The sequence below is a fragment of the Bolinopsis microptera genome, chromosome 11 (assembly GCF_026151205.1).
Source record: "Bolinopsis microptera isolate Bmic1 chromosome 11, MBARI_Bmic_1.0, whole genome shotgun sequence".
In the NCBI taxonomy this organism is placed as follows: Eukaryota; Metazoa; Ctenophora; class Tentaculata; order Lobata; family Bolinopsidae; genus Bolinopsis; species Bolinopsis microptera.
The window spans coordinates 15,156,736-15,182,982 of record NC_087082.1 but is presented as its reverse complement, the minus strand read 5'-3'; the positions used below and the strand labels follow the sequence as shown (position 1 = coordinate 15,182,982).

At 37.6% G+C, this 26,247-nt stretch overlaps 2 protein-coding genes across 2 annotated transcripts in view; one reads left to right on the top strand and one right to left on the bottom strand.

Moving 5' to 3' along the window:
- Positions 1-7,824, bottom strand: part of LOC134823667 (uncharacterized) — a 30,527-nt gene extending 22,703 nt beyond the window's left edge. The window contains exons 1-10 of the mRNA XM_063835201.1: positions 7,473-7,824; positions 7,009-7,298; positions 6,778-6,855; positions 6,528-6,622; positions 6,131-6,312; positions 4,952-5,976; positions 3,380-3,528; positions 3,104-3,188; positions 2,769-2,872; positions 2,416-2,551 (exon numbers count right to left, since the gene is read on the bottom strand). Of these exons, the coding sequence (XP_063691271.1) occupies positions 2,416-2,551; positions 2,769-2,872; positions 3,104-3,188; positions 3,380-3,528; positions 4,952-5,976; positions 6,131-6,312; positions 6,528-6,622; positions 6,778-6,855; positions 7,009-7,298; positions 7,473-7,824 (2,496 nt within the window). The remainder of the gene's footprint in view (positions 1-2,415; positions 2,552-2,768; positions 2,873-3,103; positions 3,189-3,379; positions 3,529-4,951; positions 5,977-6,130; positions 6,313-6,527; positions 6,623-6,777; positions 6,856-7,008; positions 7,299-7,472) is intronic.
- A 2,110-nt stretch (positions 7,825-9,934) lies between these two features.
- On the top strand, positions 9,935-13,991 carry LOC134823666 (uncharacterized). Its single transcript, XM_063835200.1, has 2 exons — positions 9,935-13,769; positions 13,897-13,991. The coding sequence occupies exons 1-2, from the start codon at positions 9,935-9,937 to the stop codon at positions 13,989-13,991; spliced, it is 3,930 nt and encodes a 1,309-aa protein (XP_063691270.1).
- Positions 13,992-26,247: the final 12,256 nt, after the last annotated feature.

Genomic DNA, 26,247 nt, shown 5'->3' with positions numbered 1-26,247 from the left:
GTTTAAGGATATTGGTAAACCAAAAAATATAGCGTGTTCAGAAGTTCTGGACATTAGCCACGTGACCCATACTTCCATATACACGGCTCAGAAATACAATTTATTGTTTTTAGGCACTATAATGTAAAAAATATCACATTTTTGTGACTGTGTTAACCATAGCTGCCCAATTAGCATTTTTTGGTTTAAAATATAGTAGATTAGGTCATTCTAACAATTTACAATTATGATACAACATTTGGCTAAAGGGCAGGGATCGAACGGTTTTAAGGCAATATTTCGTAAACTTTGTCACACTCAGAATACGATACCTCTTTTCTACTGTGAGGTGTCCTCAAAACCCTTTCAACTCATTATTTGATGGTTCTTCTACCAATCATAGCCCTAAAATATGTTGTTTTGAAAAGTTAGCAAATACATGCACTTATTGGGAAATGATGTAAATTCTGTCACATTATATGGAATTTAAAATTCTGGGTGAATTGCCGAAATCATTTATATCTGATTTTGGTTTGGAAGGCGGGAAAACTGTATATAAGGACGATTCACGATGCACGGATAGAGCTGATTCAAGTTAAGGGCAGTTGATGTAAAAATTGTCACAATAATAATTAGGACTGTTGATGTGAAAGAAAGTGTATCTAAATTTTACAATTTGACGTATGTGACAAAATTTACATTTCTTGACCCTATTTTGAAGAACCATACCCTGATTAGAATTCAATATTCTTCCATGAATTATTAGTAGGTTATTATTCAGCAGATCATCAGAACTCAAGTTTGACAATTCTGAGTTTAATTATACTAAGTTACCGAAATGTGACGAAATTCACTTTTTCTGCCCCAAAAGTATAATTTCAATGTGATGAAAAATGGGCATGGATTTCTATATTTCCTTCATCTCTGAATTATTCATTTCAAACTATAATTAGGACTGTTGATGTGAAAGAAAATGTATCTAAATTTTACAATGACGTATGTGACGAAATTTACATTTCTTGACCCTATTTTGAAGAACCATACCCCGATTAGAATTCAATATTCTTCCAGGAATTATTGGTAGGTTATTTTTCAGCAAATCAGAACTCGAGTTGAACAATGCTGAGTTTAATATCACTAATTTACCGAAATGTGACGAAATTTACTTTTCCTGCCCCAACAGTATAATTTCAATGTGATGAAAAATGGGCATGGGTTTCTATATTTCCTGTATAAATCCATTCCAACTATAATAAGGGCAGTTGATATGAAAGAAAATCTATCTAACTAATGCAATGGCTGATGTGACGAAATTTACATTTCTTGCCCCTATTTTGAAGAATCATACCTCAATTAGTATATAATGTCACTTTATCACCATCACTATGTCGATAAATTAGTTATTTTGCCAACACGGAGCAAATAAAGTTGTAATATTTTTTTTGTGACGAAATTTACAAATTTTTACCCTGTTCAGGTGTTGAAATTTATCCAATGTTAACATATCACTGCCATATAATAATTTATATGACCGGCGTATGGTTGAAATATTGTTAATTGATTCATAGTACGTAATATAGGGTGTTTAAGTTGGTATACTAATATTTACTCAATTTCACACATGTTGAGATATCATACAAATTTATGTGACTAAATTTACCTATTTCTGCCTTCTGTATTTGTATTTGCCTATAACAATGAAATATGTGAACAATTCCAAACACATTCAGCTCACAAAATAATGCTAGACTATTCGGCATTTCTTGTCAGGATGTCATAAACATCCCTCATATAAATTTCTTAAATGTGTGACGGAGTTTACATGGTGCTACCATTTAAGGAAAAAAGTCGCTAAATATGTAGATAATAGTCATATACAGCTATTCTATGAATTGGAAATTCGAAAATTTGGTCAAACACGGCAACAAGGGGTCCATATAAACTCCGTCACGTTTTTATAGTGTGACAAAGTTTACAACTCACTGCCGGCCGCATTTAAGCGATATCTTATCGTCTGATAAAGATATCGTTATGCGACAAAGTTTATCTAGAGGATGAAACGATTATCTTAGGGTTAGAGGGTTTATATAGTTTCATAGTGTGACACATTTTACATCATCGTGCCATTCAGTAGGGTCACTAATATTTACCAATATCCTCAAACTTCAATGAACGTGTCCATATACATAGTATTATCATTATGGAAGATTTTTATTTGTTCGTTTGAAATGTTGTTGCTTCTTTATTTGCAAGGTAGATATTAATAATATTATTAACAAATTCTTAATATGAATTTTAATCATTATTTATTTGTAAGTCTGGTTACCTGAGCACATCAATTATTTGATTTTAAGACCTGTATTCGATTTTCAAACTTATGTATTTGATAAATTACAAATTTCAAAAGAAACAATTTAAAATTCAAGTTTAACCAACCTGTCTATTTCCCAGTACTAGATTGGCTAGTGAAGCGAACAATTCCTTGTCTTTGACTTTACTCTGATGCAGAGATCTCTTTTTAGCCAAAGATTCTTGAGACAGAATCTTGCTCGTTGATTTTATACCGTACAAGCTGCAAAAGAATTAATATTACTCTGCCAGACCTGACTTGGACGGACGTAACGTCTATCTTGGGCGGAAATTACGTCAAGGATGTTCAGACGGAATGTTTTAAAGAATATGAATTGATAATCTGTATTTAAAGTCACAAGTTAAGTTTCAACGCAAGTTTACTTTTCTACAATCAGAGTAATTTACCAGTTTACTTTTCTACAATCAGAGTAATTTACCAGTTTTGTGCAACAGATCTGACTTCCCCTAAATCCAGTAGCCTTATTTGAACCATACCGCCCGCACCTGTCCCAGTTTCTTGGACAATTCCTCGACAAAACACCTGAGTTTGGTCCAATCAGACGTAAGAACAAGCATCACGTGATTAAGAAGAACCAATCACAAACTATTACTACATTCTCGTGGTGCAAAGATCACTGAATGTTGACAGTGAAAACATTCTGAAATCTTGGAGCTTTCCCGAGTGTGGATTCATTTACCAAATGACAGTGAAATTTAAGATGTAACATTACACAAACTCTACATACAAACAAATGTGGCTGTATTTGTGTACCTGGTTGATCTTTACAGCTACCATCTCGTTTTTAACAGGCGTACTCAGAGGAAGGGGAGATAGTTTTAACATTTTAGAATACCGCCTGAAATAAAGCACTTCTATTACTTGTCCGGTCACGTGAGAGATCTAGTATTCTCACAAAAATCTATCCGATCTCAAGAGTTATGGGTGGGCCCAAAAATTATACTACATTTAAATTACTGATTCAAAATATCACAAAATATCACAAAATGTGAATCGAGTAAGAATAGTACAGTTAATATCCAGACTTACTTGAGACGATGATAGTCCGCCTTGGCAATGGTCCAGATACCCTCACCGTCACACCACGTGACAATAACACGTGACACAGTAGCTGGAGCAGGGATGTGGAACGAGAGGAGTCGCTCAGTTAGAGGTGTGGGAGGACAGTGTCTCCAGTGCTGTAATATTAGGTTGTTTAGGAGCGTGTGTAATACTAGTTGGAGAGATGGAGAGAACAAATGCTGATACACTGGTTTAATATAATTAAACCTCAGTATTAGTTTTGTAAGGCAGTATGTTATGTTGATTTAAAGAGGAAAATGCATGCACCACTTGTTTACGAAAAATTTACGTACGAACTAACTATGGCAGAGTGTAGTTATTTACTTCGATGTGCAGAATTATGCATCGTTGTTAAATACGTCAAAAAATCGGCTCAAAATACGGCGTATTCAATGTTCGAGAGAAATACGTAAGAATACGTGAAGTTTCCAATCAATAAGCCCGAAAAAAATTGAATTTAGACCCTGGTAAATTTTGTCCGGAATACGTCTAAAATTTGTCCGAAATACGCGTGCAGATCAAAATTTATTCTAAAAAATCGTTCTTACTCCACAGTGGAAATCAAAATACGCGAATTTTCGGCGACAAATACGTTTGCGTATGCATACGTTTGCTTGAAACGCTACGTATTTAACAGCATTGGAATTATGGACCACGCAGAGTCATTCTGAACATAAATCATCTGTGCACGCAATTCGTGTCGCTAATCCTAAGCCTATAATACCTGGGGCAAAATATCTAAATACTTCTCGGTAAATTTGTATCTCGGTCTCTGAGCATCGTAGAGACTCAGAGAGCTTGAAATAGCTGCAAAGGCCACATTTATGATTTATGTCGGTTTAAATCAAAATTAGATAATATAATGAACTAACGGTTTTAACGTTAGTTTTACTGCACAGACAATCAGACATATAGGAATAATATCAACTGTAATAGCGAATAGACGAATTATATATATATTATATATATATATATAGATATATATTAACGCAGGACTCTGAGATAGTCCGCGAGATTCGGCTAGATTTTGTGAACTACATTTAAAACATGAGCTAGGTTGTATGGAGACGATCAAGTGAGGTCTTGTAAACAAAGGGAACCCTCCATTTTGCGAATGTGGTGCCCTGCTTGGCAAGATCCTTCACTATACATATATTTAAGAGCATTGAACATTATTCATAAATAATGAACATGCACAGAGTACAGTTCATTTTGTCATTGGCCATTGTATTATGCCGACTCCACCACAGATAGTTAGATATGGCAGCAATAAGAGGCAGTATCCAAGACGCCCGACCCGACCATTGACCAATGAGGTAAACAACTTTATGGTGATCCTAACTCTAATCTATCACGCGTGATCTATCACGCGTGACTTTGGCAATCGTTCATTTTCCCCTTTATCTCATTCGTGCGGTAATTATCATACATAATAAATTATAAATAATTATAAAAGTAAATTAAATAGAAAAATATATTATAAATTTTCTTTAAGAGTTGATTTATTTATGTTTTATAATTATAATCAACAGAACTTACATTTCTGTTGGGTAAAGGCTCTAGTCGCACTTCTTTCTGACAAACAGACCTCTGCTCGGCACACTCCTCCTCTTCCTCCTCCTCTATAACGAGTCCTGCTAAGTGAACAGCGAGATTCGTGACGTCATCAGACGTAGTGACGTCATCAGACGTAGTGATGTCATCAGTAAGAGTGTTAGGATTAGGAATAACGTAATCATGAGTTGTGAAATTATCAGCTGAGGTAGTTTCAGGATCAGTAGTGGTGGTAGAAGGCAGTGTAGTTGAGGGAGCGGTACGGTGTTCTGAAGGAGAGCTGGTTTCTTGAGACTCACTTTGTGTGGAGTTAGAAGAGCTCGCTGATTGTGGTACAGCGCTTTTAACAGGACCTTTAATGGGTGTTACCGAGTTGAACTGGGTTGTTGTTAAGTCTGAATCTCTCGCTGAACTGACATATCCTTCAAAGCTGGGGGGTGAATCATCTCTTATATCTTCATCAGGGACTGTGGAGTGAGTTTTAGGTGGTCTGGTTGAGAGGAACTCCCTCCTCCCTCCTCCCTGTTGTGGTGTTGTCAAGTTTACAGTTGATCTGTGAGTCGTTGTAACAGCGTTCCTAGCATCAGTACCACAATTAGTCAGCTGTGAGCCAGCAACTGCTAAATGTTCCTCTGTGAATAGATCAGGTGGAGACTGGTCTGCAATATCGTCTGATCTAGAATGTTCTGTGTGAGCGAGAGATAACCCATCATCAGCCTCCTCTCTTTTACTAAACTGTGAAGTTAACAACACCTCCGTGTTGTTTGTTAATGAGGTATTTGTCTCTGGGGGATTGTCTGCAATGTTGACAGTAACTTCATTAGAACTTGCAACATGTGATATGTTACCAGTAGAACTACTATTTGCTGAGGTGTTACCACCTACATCAACATCCCCTGTGTTTCTGTTCTCTGCTGCTCTAAGACATTGGTCACGTCGACTAGATGTTAATGCATGTGTCGTTACTTCTGCTGTCGTTCGAACCGTACCTTTACCTTTACGTTGAGAATCTGAAATGTAGAAAATATCAACTGTGATATACATTTTGGCAATTCGCAGTCAGAATGACGTACAATATTGTCTATTTTACCAAGAAATAGATACGAGTTATCCGATCACAATAAAATATCAAATAAACACCCGTAACATCACTAAACCCCAAACCTCTCAGCCTTTCCCTCTCACTCTCCCTCTCTCTATTCAGCAAGAGAGACTGCATCTTCATAATATTGGGATCTTCTCTCTCATATTGTATTCTAACATCTAGCTCACACATACAGAACTTCTTTTTGTGCACATTCTTAATAAATACTTGAGCTCCACCCGTTCCTGAAACCTCCACATACCTGAACAGAACGGTTATTTTGAACCTAAATGGGTGAAAGTGGACGTACATAATCATATGCTGCTTTTCAATATACAATTATTTAACAGTCATTAGTCAATGAGTCAACAGTTTGGAAATATCAAGAAGTTCATTTTTGTTTTGCTATCAACAGACAACATAATATCATGTGTTTTTGGAAAAGGTATATTTTCAGTTATTGTTTAATAAACGTACGCTTTGTGGGTTTTCTCGTCGATATTAACTCGCTCAATTTTAACAGGGGGCTCACTTCTCAGACACTGGTTTTTCAAAAAGTTCTTCAGCGGTATCTGTAAATACATAGGATGTGATAAGTATTATCATATCTTACGTTTTAATAAAACGTTTCTTATAACAAATTAGCTACGTTTTCTAAGGGGGAACTTTATGGACAAAAAAAGATGCAATTTACATCCGACTATCAAACTATTGTAAGTAGACTTACTCTCTGTGCTTTTTCAGGTACATTGTACACCACAAGTTTGACAATCTGCTTACCAGGGTCATTTTCTCCTGCCACCAACTGAAAATAATTTGAATTATATAAGTTATCCAGGCTTTATTGTATTTAGGTTCTCAATACTTGTGAATATGCAAGTTGTTAGAATTTTAAATTTAAAGGCTTATAAGTACAAGAGTTTTTTAACATACTATATTATCAGAAAACTTAACATACTATATTATCAGCAGGCATGGTCAGATCGGTCCTTTGTTTATTGATCTTATTCCCTCTGTCATTCCACGCCTCTGACATAGGGTTGAAGTTTTCGAGGGAGAGCAACTCCTCCGTGGTCAGCTCACCAAAACCATTGGAGGAACTCTTCTCCAGTGGACCTAATTCGTCTTCCTTTTCTAAAGCTTCGTTTAGATCCTCGCTTGTTATCGAGTCGAACAGTTGATCAGTACTAGATTCGTTTTCATTAACGTTCGTGTCAGCTGTTGATATATCATGACTAGTACTACTTTCTGAAAATAAATTGAACGCATTATTCGTATGCAAATGATATAGAAGAAACCAAATTATTGCTATCAAAATAAATAATTAGTTCCACTTATTCATATTACTATTGGTAATTGGTGGTTCGATTATTAACTGAAGAAAACTCAAAGATATGCCTACAAATTTTAAGTAATACAAACCTCTAATAGAACTTATATGTAAACCATTTTCTTCAAGAAAATGTGATTCTCTATCACTGTTTACTGAAGTATCCAAAGGCTCTCCACTTTCAGCATCATGATAACGGTCAACATCAAGATCAGAATATAACTCCTCGCTATTTTCATCTTCAACAAGCTCAACCGGATTGGTTTCATCATCAAGAGACTCCCTTTCAGTGACCTCATTTTCAAAAACTTCTCTGGAAACAACGGCTTCACCATCTGTTCCATTTTCATTTGATTTGAGTTGAAAAGAGTTGGACGGGTCTATGTGTGGGAGTAATTTCCTAACAAAGGAATCAAAGTTTTCCTCCCTATAAAAAATATCCATCATCATGTGACCACCATCCTGATCGTCAGATTGTACAGTAATTATTGCAGGAGTCGGATTCCTGAAAATGTATGATCTGAATTGTATATTGTTTCATAAAATAACACACGAAAATAAAATAAAATACAAAATTAGGTGAAATAAAATGACACACGAAAAGATGATAATTAAATTACCAATATTAATGATACTAGTGTGACCCGTTCCTACGGCCGGGACTTAACTATCGCAGTTGAAATGCAAAAGCATAAAAGTCTATTATAATCGAAAACACGCATTAAATTTTCGTAGTTAAAACGGTGCAAAAGAATGAACAGACTGCAATTTAATTCTGAGTGCCCCTCATATATCTTATAGTAATACTTGATAGCCAATCTTGAGGTCCACTGCCAACTTACCTTTAATTATATCACAAATCTGTTATGGGGGGGGGGGGGGGGGGAGAGAGAGCAAAAGTGGGAGAGAGGGAGAGTACGTGAGACACATAAGTATCACATTTGGGTCACAAAATGATCAATTAAACTTACCACCAGCCGATTTAAAAATACTGAAGCTGTTGGGCTTTATCAGAGTTGTGAAGGAAATATACCGAAAAAACCAGCCCCGTAACTTTTACCATTTTATTGATGAAGCCGTTCATAAATTACATACGCACACACGCACACACACACACACACTCATTTATTGAGATATAAGTATAGATAACTGGTCTAAAATTAACTAATCCCCAGTTACGCTGAGGCAGAAGGGGAGTGTACACTTACTTTTGGGCTACTATACCCTTCTACTATACCCTTCTATTTCACAGTTGTATATAATATTTCTAATTAAAAATAGTTAAATGATTGAGTGCAACAGTGGACTTACTCATCTAATAAAAGATCCAAGACACATAATTTGTTTACAGTTGCAAATGAGTAGCTGATGAACATATCAGCGTAACAGGTAAGATCTGGAGGACTCTCGAAAATATTTTCCAGGATCTTGAGGACATCTTGGCAGACAGAAAACCATGGATCATCATCACTATTTCTTCGATACACAAGAAGCTCTAGCTTTGCATCCTCAACAGTTTCAAACTTAATGCGGTTGCCAGGAAGTTTCTTTACAGCTTCTTTCTGGAACATGCTTCTTGGAGTAAGTAAATGAATGAAAAAAGGGGTCAGGCAACATGAACAAGCTTTTGGCTCTTATGTATGCTCGTAGGTCAAGAAGTTTGTCAAAACTTATGAACTAAAATTAATAATCATAGGAAAAAGAATCTTCCATTAATCATCAGTGGTGTAACGTTCCTTTGTGCCGCCCCCCTGCTGATTGAAATTTGCCGCCCCTATCCGGAGCCCCCTACAGCTTTTTGCCACCCCCTGAAGTAAAAATGGTACCCCAAATATATTTTTCACATTGACCAAACGCTAAATTCGACAGGGCAGTACACCAATAAGGCGCTTTTTCCGTGAAATCAGACCTACAATCCAGGAAAATGCTGCCCCCTTAAGGTGCCGCCCCCCTGCTAGCAGGGGTAGCGGGGGCGCTCGTTACGCCACTGTTAATCATACAGCTTGCACATGCTGCCAAAATAGTAGTTCTGTAGAGTGTACATAGAGTGTGAATATAAAAAGAGATTTTGGAAGATTTTTGAAGAGGAGTTTTTCTGCCATCCCCTCGACCGAAATTTGGCGGTTTTTACTAAAATTTTGACCAGTGACCAATCAGTAAGGTCGGTGAGAGTGACACAAGTCGCCGTCACGGTACTGGAGGCAGTATATCCGGAGAAAACTTTGATGCAATGAAGATTTTGAATATGTCCTACAGTTAAAAGTACAAATTCGAATTTTAGGTCGGCACTGTTATATATATTGAACATTGATTGCTATCATAATTTGTTATTAACGATTTGTTCTTCCCTAGCCTCTATGATTACGTGTTAACAGCTTGTTTTATTTCTACGCTCACGCTACAACAAATGGCGACGAGGACAAAAGAGCCACTAACCGTCACATGCTGTCAAAAAAGCTGGTTTGAAAGATATGAGTTTGAGTTATTGGCGGGAGGACTGGCAGCAGAGGTCCCAGAGTTAGCTAATGACGGTTCTAACCGTGAGGCTAGAAACATGGCTATAAAGAAGAATTTAGCAGGCTTTATTGCAAGGACAGATGAGAACATTTACAAGCTGTTGAAGTCACTGACCGTAAAAAAGATGGAAGACTGCAGTTACGAGGAGTGTAAGAAACTCATTTTAGATCACTTGGCCCCTGCACCAACAAAGTTTGCTCAAAGATACAAGCTAAGAAGCTGTGTAGAAGAGGATGAAGAAACCACAGCGACCTATGTTTCCAGATTAAGAACAATCGCAAATGAATGTGAGTTTGCCAACTACAACGAGGCTATATTGGATCAGCTGCTCGCAGGGCTGAGGAATCAAAAGGTTGTTTCCGAGTTGTTAACGAAGGATGACTTAACACTGGCAACCGCGGTGAAGGAAGCGTTAAGCCGTGAGCAAGCAAACAGGGAGGCTCAGTTCATGAATAGCACGTTATCACCGGGAGAGTCATCGAGATCAGTGAACTTTGTGAAACCAACATTCAAAAGAACAATGAAAAACCTCTATGGGAAGAAGGGGGAAAGTTCAGGTGGTTCGGGTGGAAAGCAGAAAAGTGGAATGCAAAAGGGACTTAAATGTAGACGGTGCGGACTTCGTGGACATATTGGTGAAAATTGTCAAGTCCGGTGTCATATCTGCAAACGTATTGGACACATCTCCAAGAATTGCAAGCAAAACAGCATTGTTCACAACATTGAACAAGGAGAGTCGAGTTCGGAGAGTTATGAGTTCGGTATGGATGAGAATTGTGAAAATGTCTTGGACAATGAGCTTTACCCCGAGTATGATCATGACAATGAGTGTAATTCAGTTGAGATTGAAAAAGGTAATGCTAATACATGTTCTTATCTGTGTGCTGATTTCTCTAAACTTACTCATTTAACTGATTCGAAATCTTCAAATATGTATGTGAGGGATAAGGTGTTTAATGCCTTTGATTTTAGTTATCTTGTTTGTGACCCCGATTCCACTATTACCACTGATAAGTCTGATTCAAGTTTAGTTTCTGATAATGTGTTACCGAATGTCAATATGATTGAGTTAAGCAAACCGTATGTTGAAGTAGAAATCAACGGTAAACTTCTGTCTATGGAGTTCGATTCAGGGTCTGCTGTGTCTGTTGTGAGCAAACGTACATTATTATCTTGTGGCTTGGCCAATTTAACACTTACACCCAGCAGGCAAACATTACGGGTTGCAAACGGACAAATCAAAACAGTTGACGGCTGTGCTGTAGTTAATGTAGAGTTGAACGGTGAAAAAGCTCATGGAATGCAGCTCTATGTAGCAGAGGACTTCCCCAGTTTGTTTGGAAGACCGTGGATTGTAAAGTTCTGTGGACAGAATTGGCTAGAGAAGCTGCTCAGCACAAAGTTAGTACATAATTTAGCCCCAGACAAATCCCAGCAGTTGTCAGTGAGCTGTGAAAGCTGCTCTGGGAGTGGTGTCGATAAGGGTGACATGCTAACCGATGGTGCGACCGTGAAAAACAGGTGGAAATGTGAAAACACCTGTACTCGGGTTGATCAATGTCGTAGTATCGCTCAGTTAAAACAGAGCGAGGTGTTTAAATCGGGTTTAGGACTAGTTAAGGGTGTACAGGCAAGTTTGGTCCTGAAGGACAACTCCAAACCTATTATGATGAAAGCCCGTAGTCTACCCTATGCCTTGAGAAACAAGGTTGAAAGTGAGTTAAATGATATGGTTGAAGCGAAGATTCTAACCAAAGTCGAAGACAGTCCATGGGGGACACCCATAGTGCCTGTGAAGAAGGATGGAGGGCAGTCAGTGCGCATTTGTGGGGATTATAAATCGACCCTGAACAAATGTATCAGCACCCGACAATACCCTCTACCTACCGTGGAGGAATGTCTGAATGCTGTGCAGGGGGGACAAACGTTCTCTAAGATTGACATCAAAAAGGCTTATAATAACCTGTTGATAAGAAATGAGGACCGTGTCTTGACCACCCTGAATACGCACAAAGGGTTGTATCAATGGAATCGCTTGCCGTATGGCATCAGCAGTGCATCGGCTATATTCCAGTCATGTATGGATGACACTCTGTGGGGTGTGCCTATGACGTGCTGCAGAATTGACGATATATTAGTTTCTGGTCGAAATGAGAGTGACCATCTGATCAACCTCAATAATGTCATAAGTAGGTTGGAGCAGCGAGGTTTTAAATGTAAAACCGAAAAAACTTCTTTCATGCAAAAAGAAGTTGTCTATCTGGGTCATGTGGTGTCTGCTGAAGGGATCAAACCCGTGAAAAGCAAGGTCGAGAGTATGCTGATGGCTCCAGAACCTAGGAATGTGGACGAACTAATTAGTTTTTTGGGGGCTGTGAATTATTACAGGCGCTATTTGCCCAACTTGTCGTCTGTGATTGCTCCAATTGAAAGGCTGAGAGCTAAGAATGTAAAGTGGGTGTGGACAAATACCGAAAAGACAGCGTTTAAAATATTGAAAAATCTGCTGGCTTCTAACCGTGTATTGACCTTTTACAATCCCAAGCTTCCTCTTAAACTGGACACTGATGCTTCAATCGGTGGCATTGGCGCAGTGTTGTCTCACATTATGCTGAATGGGGATGAGCGTCCCATTGAGTTCATCTCCCGGACCCTGTCACCGGCCGAGAGGAATTACGCTCAAGTGGACAAAGAGGCCCTGGCCATAGTGTGGGCCATAAAGCGCCTACATATTTACTTGTATATGAGACAGTTTACCTTGGTGACAGATCATCGTGCGCTGGTTCGTATATTTGGCGATAAGCCAATTCCAGAGATGACTGCCGGTAGGTTAACTAGGTGGGCTTTATTCCTTATGAATTACCAGTATGACATTCAATATCGTAATACCAAGGATCATGCTAACGCTGATATGTTATCCAGGCTGCCAAAATCGGTAACACACCCTGTGAGGGAGAGAGACGAGTTTGGTGATATGTTCGCACTGACTATGAGCGAGACTTTACTCAATGCTGAGTTAGTGGCGAACGACACTCGTAAGGACCCGATTCTGAGCAGAGTTTTGGAATACACTCTGAATGGTTGGCCGAAGAATCTGAAATGTGACGGTGATCTCAAAGCTTTCTGGACTAGAAGAGACGAGTTGAGCCATGAACTTGGGTGTTTAACTTGGGGAGCCCGTGTCGTGATTCCCGCTAAACTGAGAAGCACTGTAATGGATATTCTGCACGCCACTCACATTGGAGTAACAGGTATGAAATCCTTGGCCAGATCTTACGTTTACTGGCCACGTCTTGACACACAAATCGAGGATACTGCTCGGACGTGTGAGACATGCGCCAAGTATGGTAAGAACATGACTAAAGTCGTTGACCACCCCTGGGCTAAAACCAGTGCACCTTTCCAAAGAGTACACGCTGACTTTGCGTGCCCATTCCTGGGCAGCATGTGGCTATTATTAGTAGACTCTTACAGCAAGTGGCCTGAAGTTGTTCAAATGAACACAAATACAACTTTTCGTTCAGTTAGCTTTAGAAACAGGAACTCTACATGCATCATCGGAGACTCGCATACTGGTGGTCTCAAATTCGGGCTGGACCCCAAAAAATCATTTGGGCAGTGGCTCCCCGGAAAACAGTATTTTGCTCCGGTAGTGGGGGATATAAATCCTACAGTTTCATGTGGATACAGGAATGTTCTCTTGATGTGTGGTATAAATGATATCAGGAAACCTGAGATCAAAAATACCGCTGATATAAAGAACAATGTTTTTAAACCATTTGTTCAGAAAGTAGAAATGATCCAAGCGCTTAACCCCAAAGCGAATATATTTGTGTGTCCGCTGCTGCCAACCAAACTCGTTGAGCTAAATCGTAAAGTTGCACATTATAATGAATTAATTTTTAAGGAGCTGCTCCATTCCAACTTTGGTGTGACTTTGGTACCTGGTTTTGACATGTTCTGTGATGAGGCTGGGCTCCTAAGCCAGCAATTCTCTAGGAACATTGGACGAAACCAGAGACCGGACTATTTACACCTCAATTGGAGTGGTACAGCCAAACTGGGGGTTCTTATACGTAATACAATACTTTTAAGGATGAATGGAGGGACTGATAGAAGGAAGAAGAGATCGGATAAAGTTGACAATCGCTTATACTCCCAGACGATGGGTGGTTCCTCTCCTGCTGCTGCTGCGACTCAACATGGGGAAGGTTACGTACCGTACCCATGAATAAATTGACCAAAGAGGTATGCCCTGTCTGTACAAAATTCATTTCCATTGGCCAATTCATTGATTGAAATAAATTTTCGTGCACATACAGAATGAATGGTTAATAATTTAATATATATGTAGACCAAGCTCTGTGCACGGGATGCTTCCTGGAAGAATCCAGTTCTTTTAGCGGGGCACCCTACCTAAAGCCAAATTGAGATATAATAATCATATTCCTAGAGAAATAATCAGAAATCGAATACCAATCAAATAATATGATATATATGAGTAGTAACCATATTTACTATGCAAAATGCCCCAACCACATAGTGTAAATTTATATAGAATTCAAATTCCATATCATCATTAAACCTCAATACCTAGTCAATATAATAGCCCAAGCAAAATTAAATAACTTCTTATATACCTTACTGTCATACTACAAATTAATTAAACATTTGAAATCTGTTGACCAGAGAATAAATTTCTAAGCCTAATGCAAGTGAAATAATTTAGATGCAATAATGAATGCCTAATGTGAGTATCATTTGTCAATGTCCTTGTAAAAAAGTCTGTACAAGAGATATGAGTAACTAATATAGAAGAAAAAACAGGAAGTTGTCGTCTGTTGTAAAATAAATAAAATATCTAGAATATAAATTAGAATATAAAATAACATTCAGTCAATGTGTCGTCAATAAACTGTACAATTATCAAATGTTAAAACTGGGTGATACAGTCACCAAAAAAAAAATACTAAGTATGATAAGTTAATAAATTAAATGTGGTCTATAAAACTACCACTAAGTATAATAGGTCAATAAATTAAAAGTGGTTTATAAAACTACCACTGTGGGAACCCCTTCTCCAGTTAAAACATGTCAGTCATGTGCAAAATCAATCAGAATGGTAAGGTGGTAAAAAAGGGAATAATTCATTGCTGAATGTTGTAGGTGTGACTGTGCTATGCACCATAAATGCTATACTAAATCCAGTACAAACAAAATATATGAAGATTTTTACTGCCCTAACTGTGTACACTTAGCAAGTACTCGTTACAATCCGTTTATATATGAAGATACTGACTCTGAAAATAATAGTACTGACATTGATGAAACACTTGTAAACATCAACCGATTACTCAATAACTGTAACCCATATAGTGTTAAAGAATTTAATAAAACATTTTGCAACCAAATGAACGAGTACTCATCATTATTATTTCAAAATATCGATGGTAATAAATCTAACTTTGATACTCTGGCAATAGAACTACAGAGATATATGAAATTTTCGATCATTGCTTTAGCAGAAACAAATGAAGGCCCCGAATTAAGTGACCTTTACCAACTGACTGGATACAATAGTTTCTACCAAAACACTTTGCAAGATAAAAGAAAAGGCACTGGAGTCGCTCTTTATGTATGTGATACCCTCAGTGCTACAGTAAATGGCAATTTGTCCCATATATCTGAAAACCTAGAAACTCTATTTGTTACGATAAGCAGCAAGAATACTCCGGTCACTGTTGGTGTAGTGTATCGCCCTCCAAGTGGTGATGTAAATGTTGCATTATTAGAACTCTCAGCAATTCTCGATAATTTGCCGAAATGCAGTTACCTGGCAGGTGATTTCAACATTGATCTACATAATAAGGATAATGCGATTGTAAAACGTTATGAGGAAGTCCTGTTCAGTAGAGAATTTTTTCCCCTAATATCTCTGCCAACTCATGAGAAGCCAGGTTGTAAAGCATCGTGTATTGACAATATTATAACTAACGATGTAGAGAGTATAATAGCCTCAGGCACACTTACTGATCGTATATCCCACCACTCACCAGTCTTTCAAATATTTGAAAAGAGTATGGGATCCACTAAGAGTAACCTAAAATATAAACAATATTACGACTACTGTAAGTCTAATGTTACCTCTTTTGTAAAGGACTTGGAACATGAATTAGAGAATAAAGTAATTGACAACTTCACGGTATTTCATGATGTTTTCAAAAGTAGTATCGATAAAACGTGTAAGTTGGCAACCCCTAAGTCTTCCAAAAGAACTACACAAAATAACCCATGGATCACACCTGGGCTTATAGCCAAAATCAAGCATCAGCACCAACTCTATGACAATTGGGCTAAAGTTAGAAAGAAAAAATGTAAACTCGGTGAAACCGATTATAAAGGTGGAACATGTCAATGCTTGAAATGTTGTGAAAAACGTTCTAGTTACAAAACTTATAAGGATTATAGAAGGATGGTTAAAAAAGATCGCAAAGATGTTCAAACTAAGTATTTCGTGGGAAAATTTGCAGACACAAACGGTAATAGTAAGAAGACATGGGAACTGATTAATCAAATACGGGGCAAACAGAAACGGCAAATAAAACCACTGTTTACTATAAACAATGAGAAGATAACCAATCGTAGAGTAATAGCCAATGAATTTAATAAGTATTTTGTCTCTCTAGCGTCTAATTTAAACGGGGCATATAATGAAATTGGAGAACTAACTATTAACAATCTTCCTAGTTTTTATGACTACCTGCCTAGAGCAAACACGTCCAGTATTTTCATTAATGACTGTACAGCTGACGAGGTTAGAATGATTATATCTGAACTGAAGAATGGGAAGTCATCCGACATCCCAATACATGTAGTTAAAGAATCGTCTAAAGTGATCTGTCCTATACTATCTTTATTATACAGTGAATGCATGAGGAATGGAGTATTCCAGATGATTTAAAGACTGGGAGAATCAGTCCGATCTATAAGAAAGATAATGAGGAATTGCTGGAAAACTATAGGCCAGTATCAACCTTAGCTGTTTTTGGTAAGATATTTGAAAAAATTATTTACAACAGACTGTATAGCTTCTTTCAGTCCCAGAAAATGATTTACGAGAACCAGTACGGATTTAGAAAAAATCACTCCGCAAGCCATGCCCTCAACTCCTCAGTGAATTACATAGAATCCTGTCTTAGCAAAAAACTGCATGTACTTGGAATATTTATTGATCTATCTAAAGCGTTTGACACGATCTCACATGAAAAACTACTTAATAAACTAGACAACTATGGAATACGTGGAAACGCCAATAGACTCATCGCTAGTTATCTCTCTAATAGATATCAATATGTCTCTGTACTGGGCGAAGAGTCTGACAAGCTGCCTGTTCTCTTTGGAGTTCCCCAAGGCTCTTGTCTCGGACCCTTGCTATTTATAATATATGTTAACGACTTATTTAGAACAACTGATCTGGGCAAGTTCATACTATTTGCAGATGACACAAACATATTCGTAGTAGATGAATGTAGAAAAAAACTGTATGAAAGAGCAAACGAAATTCTCCGTTTGTTACACCAGTACATGAAATGCAATCTATTACATATAAATATAAAGAAATGCTGCTACATTCACTTCAATCCGTCACGTACAGCTACTGATAATGAGGCAGATAACGAATCAGAATATATACTAACTCTGAATAATACGGTAATAAAGCAAGTTAAAGAGACCAAGTTTTTAGGTGTTATTATTGACGAAAAGCTAAAATGGGATGTTCAAATAAGAGCCCTCAACTCGAAACTTAGGTGTGAGATCGGAAGACTCAGTAGAATACGACACGTTATCCCGAAAAAACACCATAAAGAATTGTACCACACGTTATTTGAGTCACACCTAAGATTTGGAATATCGGTATGGGGTGGGTCGAGTAATAATATGCTTCAACCTATCTTCATCACTCAGAAAAAATGTATCAGAATACTATTTGGTGACCTTGAAGCATATCTAGATAAATTTAGAACATGTGCCAGAACACGTTGTATAGATGAACAAATCCTAGGAAGGGAATTCTTTGAAAAAGAGCATACAAAGCCGTTGTTTAACAAGAACGGCCTTCTTACCGTCCACAACCTGTACAAATACACATGTCTATTAGAACTGTTCAAAATTGTCAGATTAGAATCTCCAATCTCACTCCTATCTTTACTCCACAGATCACCATCACAAAGACGTTCAGACCAGTTCATCACCCCAAACCCATCCTCCTCTTTCATTTATCAATCAACAAAAATGTGGAACGACTGTCGAAAAATTGACAGTTTGATAAGCTTTACTAAGTCAACGAACTTAGTTAAAGTAACACTGAAGAGTGAGCTACTCAAGATACAGTCAAGGTACGAAGAATTAGAATGGACAGAATTAAACTTTGATAAGAATGAGCTTGTATTTTAAAACAGAGTCCTTTGACTTTATTATTTTGAAATTGAAGAATCGTCTGGCCACAACTCATTTCGTTCGCATTATAGATTCACATTCACTTTCATTTTCACTATCACGCACAGTACAGGGTCATACCTCAATACCAAATTATTATAGGGCACAAGAACAAATTTGTTTACAATTATCAAAATTTGTTGAGCCCAGCAGCTTACTTCTTTTCCTCTCTTCCCCCGTCGTCTGGAGCATGTGATTTTTGTTGATATCCGAGCTCTTGTTTTTATCTTTTGGTTAACTTTCTGTGATTGGACTCGGTAATTTCGTCCCCGCCGAGTGGGACGATGCTTGCTCGCCAGTTAAGCTATACTTTAGATGACACTAATTTCTACAAACCACAAAATATTAAATATAAAATGTGTCCAGTATGGCGCAAATGCATAATTTGATAATTTCTCGACGCTGTCGTCGGGGTGAGAGTTATCTGAACCAACTACATGCCCCTACGATTGCGTCACCACTGGTGAGCAAGCATTTGTTTGTTGTTTAGTTGTGTTGAAAGGGAACATTACTTGATTAATTCATCCATTCGGATTTTAATAATGATGAGCTATGATATACCGTTCATCTTAGACTATTGGATCAATCTTATTATATGATTAGATTTTATAAACGAACTTGGCACACAAAAGATTATAATGCGGAGGTTGGCTGGCTCTTCTATAATAAATACGACACTTCAATTTACAGAATGCTTGCTAGAGGTAAGACAAAATATTATCAGACTATACATGCAGCATGAGTAACTGGTGGATAAGCCTTCGGTAAAAACGGATCCGGAAAAGTCAATGCGGCACTCGGGTCCTTGGTATTGTCGTTGGTATATTGTCCATTATCTACGTTCTGCTTTCGTAGTTTAAACAATAGTGAGTTCTAAATATACAGCTTTAAACCGATTAAGTATGAATGAACGAAATACCTGACAATCCGCACTCTTATAATCCAAAAGCATGAGTAACTCGTAGTGATGTATGATTTTTAGAAACTTTAAATTAATTTTGGCGCTCACAGGTCCTCATGAATATGTGATTGCCGCATAAGGTTCTGTAAATGCGAAGGGCACCTTCAAGCTTAAATTATTCACCTTACTGAGGCAGTCAACCAACGCGTGGCTTTATTTTTATGATATGATATGTTTTGATTGTTATTAATAAATACCAAAATTTAAATTTGTTTTCCTAAAAATTTGTTTTCCTAGTGCTACAATACGTGCTTTTAGATCCATATTCTCTCGTACAGGTATCCCAATCTGTCTGGTAACGGATAACGGACCACAGTTCGTGTCGGATGAAACTGAGGGATATCTGAAATCCTGTGGTATAAAGCACGTGACTGTTCCGACGTATTCTCCCAAATCAAACGGAATCTGCGAACGACTTGTTCAGTCGTTTAAATCCGCCCTGAAAAAGATGTCTGTAACCAGTAAGTGTTAGAATCTTAATTCTATTTGTAGCTTGTTTTTGTACTTACATATTACTAACCCTGTATCTCACTTTAGCAAAGGTTTAGTTCCAGTGATTGTATATACAGTGTTGGGGTAAAGGGACTCCAGAAGGCAGACAAGGCTCGACTCCAGACTCTAGTTGAAGTAACAGAAGAGAGAGGAGTGTCCAGTGTTTAGTTGACTCCAGACTCTAGCGTAGCAGAAGGGAGAGGAGTGACGTTGTCGACTCCAGACTCTAGCGTAGCAGAAGGGAGAGGAGTGACGTTGTTTTAGTGATCCCACAGATTCCAGTCGACAGATACTATCTGTGTTCTGTGACGTGGAAAGAGTGGTAAGTAGTTTATAGTTATAGTTTAGTAGTTTAGTCTAGGAGTTCCCGCTTCCTCTTTCACTTTGCTTTATAGTTTCACGTGGATTACCTTTCACTTTACTCACGGTAGTTTTCCCCCAGGGTTTTTGTTTTATAGTTATCAGTTCCAGTTTTACTTGAAGTCCTCATCATTCAGAAGTCCCTCATATAGTAAGAAGAACATCATCATCAGGAGTAGTAGTTTTAATTTAATAGTAGTTTAATCTAATAGTAAAAAAGACATTGTTTAGTTTAGTATTGAAATGTGTTTTAACTATTAGTCAGAGCAGAGTAGTGTGAGTTACTGAGTCACACCATATCAATCATTCACTATTTAAGAGAGTACATTGTAGAGTAACAAGGTTACTTTTGACACAAGATTTGTATAACCTCTTTATTCATCTAATTTGTATTTATAATAATTGAGTATTATTTGTTATTTAATTAACCCAAGAACAGGGTTCCAACAGTAAGGACGTGTGCAAGAATCTGAACGATTTTCTGCTAACTTACCGCAACACACCCCATTCGTCTACTGGTCAAACACCAGCTGTGTTAGCGTTCAACAGAACTCTGCGATCTAAACTACACCAAATCAAACCAACCGATCGGATGAGGGAGCAGGAATTGCAATCTGAGAAACTGCAAGTTGCAATTAACGAACACCCCAGAACTCGAGAGTTCCGGGAAAATCAGCTCATTTTCGCCAAAATGGACGACAAAAGCCACTGGGAGCAAGCTAGAGTAATCAAAAGACTCGGTGATAATTCGAACAATTACGTGGTCCAACACGGAGACAGGATTGTAAAGAAACACGCTGACGCAATAAAACCACGACACACCCCCGTTATAAGGATGGAACGAAAAGCAATCACTAGTCCGCAAAAAACGCTGTTAACCAGAGAGATAGCTCGCTCTGACATTAAGTTCCAGAAGCTGCATGAAACAAGGGAAAGACGGAGAATAAATGCACTAAACCTAGGAGTTCCGAACGGCAACAGACTTGAGGCTGTGGCGAAACCAGCGTCCCCAGTCAGGGATACCTCACCGTCTAAAGTGACTGAGCGTCCTCAACCGAAAGTTGCTTCCCCCCTGAAAACCAACGACAAGCAAGTCCGGGTGTCTGAGTTGTCCAAACCTACAGCTACAGGTGGTGCACCCTTACCTGAACCGCGTTTGAGACCAACCAGAAGTGCTAAGAGTGATGCTATCACTAAAATGAAAACCATGAGTTAGAATGAGTAATCACGAACTGAAATCATTGTAAACCCGTATGTTGTAATATTTGTCAAACCGCTGTTTTTATCACATTTTTAGAGTCACTCATTATTTTAAATTTTACAGATTTCCTGATTTAACTTATGTATTTTAATAATTCGACAGAGAACGTGGCTAATCCAATTTTATGGAAATATAAGTTACAAGTTTTTAACGTTTAAGAAGCAAAATGGTGCTAATTTTGTCCCGACCTGTGGGAAGAAAGTATTTTTTATGTCTGTTTTCTGACAGTTAAAGTTAAAGACCAGTTTGGTCACAAAAGTTGTTCCACAGGTATGGAACGCGCGGCGACGTTAAGCTAGTCAGCGCTAAAAAGTGACAGTCCTCCTGACCTCAATTTTGCGCGCGCGCCTAGCTCCTCGTGTTAAACGCGAGCGCAGCTAGTTGTATCGGCCGACTAGCTATAACTTGCCGAAGGGAGATTGTTATATACAGGGTGAGTTGAAAATAGTGTGTGGAAAGTAAATGGCTCTAATTTTTTTGACAAATGAAATTTCCACTTAATTTTTGCATATTTTGGTAATGAAAATATATACTTTTTATAATAATACAATTAAAATACTTAATAATTAATAATTTGCTCAACCCATCGTCCTTTATTAGCTAGGACATATTGATAACGTGTAAGACAATTGTCTATAGCCGACTTGACTGTATTATGGGGCAGGGGGGTCTTCATGGAAATTTTCTCAAAATCGACTTTTTAGTTAGTTGTTTCTGATAGAGGGGAGTAATATCTATCAGATGCTTTTGATGCCGTGGAAAAATATCGTTCCTAGCCGAAATTATTGCCGGTCAAAGGTCAGCGCGTGTGTGGTAATTGTATTGCGCGAGCGATTTTTGATCGCGTGCCCTGAAAATCGAGTCTAAAAATCTATTTTCTCCTACATTTTTTGAGCAATCACCCTGAAACTTTCAGTATATGTTCTAAAGATCATTTAGAAGAGATGAGCCATACAGAACTTTGAGATAGGCCTTTAAAAAATTTTTATTCGATTTTGAAAATCTTGGACCTCGTTTTTTGATGATTTTTTGAGGTCCACGATTTTCAAAATCGAATAAAATTTTTTAAAAGGCCTATCTCAAAATTATGTCTGGCTCATCTCTTTTAAATGATCCCTAGAACATATCCTGAAAGTTTCAGGGTGATTGCTTTAAAAATGTAGGAGAAAATATATTTTTAGACTCGATTTTCTGGGCACACAATTTGAAAACCCCATTAGGACGAATTTAAGATTTTTTGGAAAACTGCCAAAAATCAACCAAATTATGAGTTAGAATCATATGAGAGGCAAGAATGAAATAAGTAAAGTTTATGAACTGATAGCAATTCACCTTTCAAAATTTGCTCCTTCATAAAAAAAATTATCGATTTTTACTTTCCACACACTATTTTCAACTCACCCTGTATATTGAACATTGATTGCTATCATAATTTGTTATTAACGATTTGTTCTTCCCTATGCCCTAGCCTCTATGATTACGTGTTAACAGCTTGTTTTATTTCTACGCTCACGCTACAACAGGCACAAGACACGATTGAGGTTGGAGGTACTCAAAGTTCTATTCTTTCTATAACATACAAAGAAAGCTTTAATAAACGGAAAATCATCAGAATATAAAAAGAGATTTTTGAAGAGAATTTTTGAAGAGAATTTTTGAAGAGGATACTTTATATATACTTTATTAATATGGTCGTTAAAAATTGATTTTCACCTCCAAAATCGACTTTTAAAATGTCATTCTTATGACTTTTTCCATCAAAATAAACCTATAAAAATACACCTCTGCTTAGTGCTTTCGGTTCTCAGCTATCGGTTCTCGACTTCCGACTTCCGACTATTAGTTTCTCGGTTCTTGACTTCCGACCTTCAAACCTTCGATCTTCAATTTTTACTCTCTAGACTCCATTCAAACAAATTTGCATTCATCTACCTGTTTACTGTTCGTCCATTTTATCAATCTGGATATAGCCATGCAGCAAACCTTATTGCATATTGGCTGGGTTTGTTACTAAAGCATAAACAATAAAGGTGATCACGTCTTCGCAGTGAGTTCATGCTCGCACGCTTGACACATTCCAAGCTCCAAGGGACAAATAACATCTCAGCCGATCAGAGGACAAAAATCTACAAAGTTAAAGTTGCAAACTTTTATTACATATTTGGCCAAAAATACAATTTTTGGGCTAACTCTAGGAGGTTTTCGACGTGCAGTGCAAATTTGGGATTATCATTTTGCTCCGCATCCAGCATCGAGATCGTTGCAACATAATCGTTGCATCTGGAAGGGGTGACATCGTCAATCAAGTATAACTCAAAATTAAAATCTACATTGTACTTTGTCTTAAATTTTTCCTAAATATAGAATATAGATATTTATAAGTTTTGAAAAATAAATCAATCATAGCTCGTGCCCGTGTTACATGATAAGCGCGATGCACTATATATCCGCGCATCAAATAATTTTGATTGACGATGTCAATCCGTCGAGATCGTTGCTCTGCGAAGCAGAGCAACGATCGTCGACGAAGCAAGAATGCTAGTTTGCGCGGCGCGTCGAAGCGGCGAAGTCCTCCAACAAATAATTCTTCTTGCAAACACAAAATTCAGTAGATCGGCGAAATGCACCGTACATGGTACCACTGGGCCTCACTTTGTATCACTTCGTGACCCCCACAGTCGTTTCACTATAGTGGTAGAGTTTCTACGATACAGGGTGCCGCGCACGAGTGCGCGGCGGGTCATACAACGTATGACAAGCCTCACCGAGCTAGCTGCGAAGAATTGACATTGTGAATCAATTGCCCGTGGTATGTCAACACAAATTTATTGTATTTATCTTTATCATCAATTTAATGTTCACATCTCAAAATGTAGTCTTATCTAGTGTCTTGAAAAAATTTTTAACTCTTTTTGTTAAATTAATTGGTGATAAATAACAGAATTGTGATTTTGAATTTGAAAAATTGGTTTCTTTTCATTGACAATTTTGTGTCAGTTCCTTTATGATAGTCATAGTTATCCATTGATAATGGACCAGCCCGGCGCGCGTTATTTCGTAGCACTTGACTCGGGCCAAATTTTCGAGAAGAAAGCGGCGCGCGCTACTTCGAAGAAATTTAGACGAATAACATCCGTCAAGAAGCAAAAAAAACATAAAAATTGCAATATGCATTTATTAAAAAATTTGAAATTGAATTAATTTTAATACGAAATGTATTGAAAATGTTTAATTTTATAATTTAATATCTTGACAATATTTAAAGTTTATGGTTTTAGGTTTAGGCGCGGCGCACGCACCGCTTATATGTTATAGCTCATTCAGCTTCTGTTTTCAGCGCTGTGTTGCTACACACTGTATAGCATGTGGGTCAAGCGCGGTGCCGCGCCTAAACAGCAAAAGAGTTATTTATTTTAAAATTTATTTTTGTATCTCAAAAATGATGTAAAGTTTTTAATATGACGTAGAATTAAAGCTATTTCCGTAGTACAGCCTAAGTGCTAAGCATGCTCGTTAGAAAAACTATGAACAATGAACATAACATGCTAGCATTCTTTAATTTTTGAAGGTCGCGTCGGCTGACATCTTGGGTTGTACTGGATGTAACAAGTTTATTATCGGATGTCTACTTATATTTATTATGATATCATTATTCATTGTAATGGCAATAAAATTTAAATTTTGTTTTACTTAAAAAAATTTTGTTTTACTTATACGTGATATTGCATTTTCGCACGAAAAGCGGTGGTTAATGAATGGCAAAGCATTTTAAAAATTCAATTTTGATCAATTTTAAACTTTTTATCAAATGCTGTTTGGAAGCATAAATTATTCAACAAGTTAAATGTTAGTTATAGTAATAATTTAATTAAGCTGCTTGTTTGTCATACGTTGTATGACCCGCCGCGCACGAAGTGCGCGGCTCCCCCTGTATCGTCGAAGACGATACAGGGGGTCATAGCCGTTTTGCAAACAATAACAAACCAAAAGGGAGCTGACTCAGTTCCCTCCATAATAAAGCGGCGCGCCATCCGTATTTGTACTAAATATTTGTGTGTCGCCAATACGAAATGCTTGCGGAGTCGAACATGTTTGTGGCTTTAATTTGGATCCAGCTTTATTTCTAAATTCGATCGACCTCTATTACTATTTTATTCGAAATGGTTTTAAGCTTGAATTATTCTAGTTTATCTACTCGATCTACCGTTAGTCATTTAGATCCTTGATTGCTGCTGTTTAGGTAGGATTATAGGATAGCTTTCGCTTTTAGAGCCATCTGCACTGTATACTAGTATAGTTAATGCACGTTAAAAAAAAAGGGGGACCCCCAACCCATGTAGCTGAGACACCTCACAGCAAGTAGACCAAAGTGGCTCTTGCTTGTGAAGGGTGTATCAACTACCCGCCGAGGGGTTGGGAGTCCCCCCTGGGATCATTTCGTCCGTAAAATTTAATGCACGTTGAATGAATGTATATTTTAGGGGATTTGGTCTTGTTTAAGCATTTCATATCAGTTAATTGAAAGGTATACCGGTCGGACCTGTTTGTGTATAAGTTTAAAGGCACATAATATTTTGAACTTTAATATTAAAACACAGTGTTCGGTTTCTGTAGACGTAACTTTACTGCAACCTGCTCATGCCTATCCTGATCCCAGAATTATTATCAGTTTTATCATATCAATATGTTCAACAGGTCAGACGTTTTAGTAATCTAAAATCGACAATTGTGACTCAAGAAAACAACAATTTGTCCGGCAGCGACATCTGTCCGACAGCCG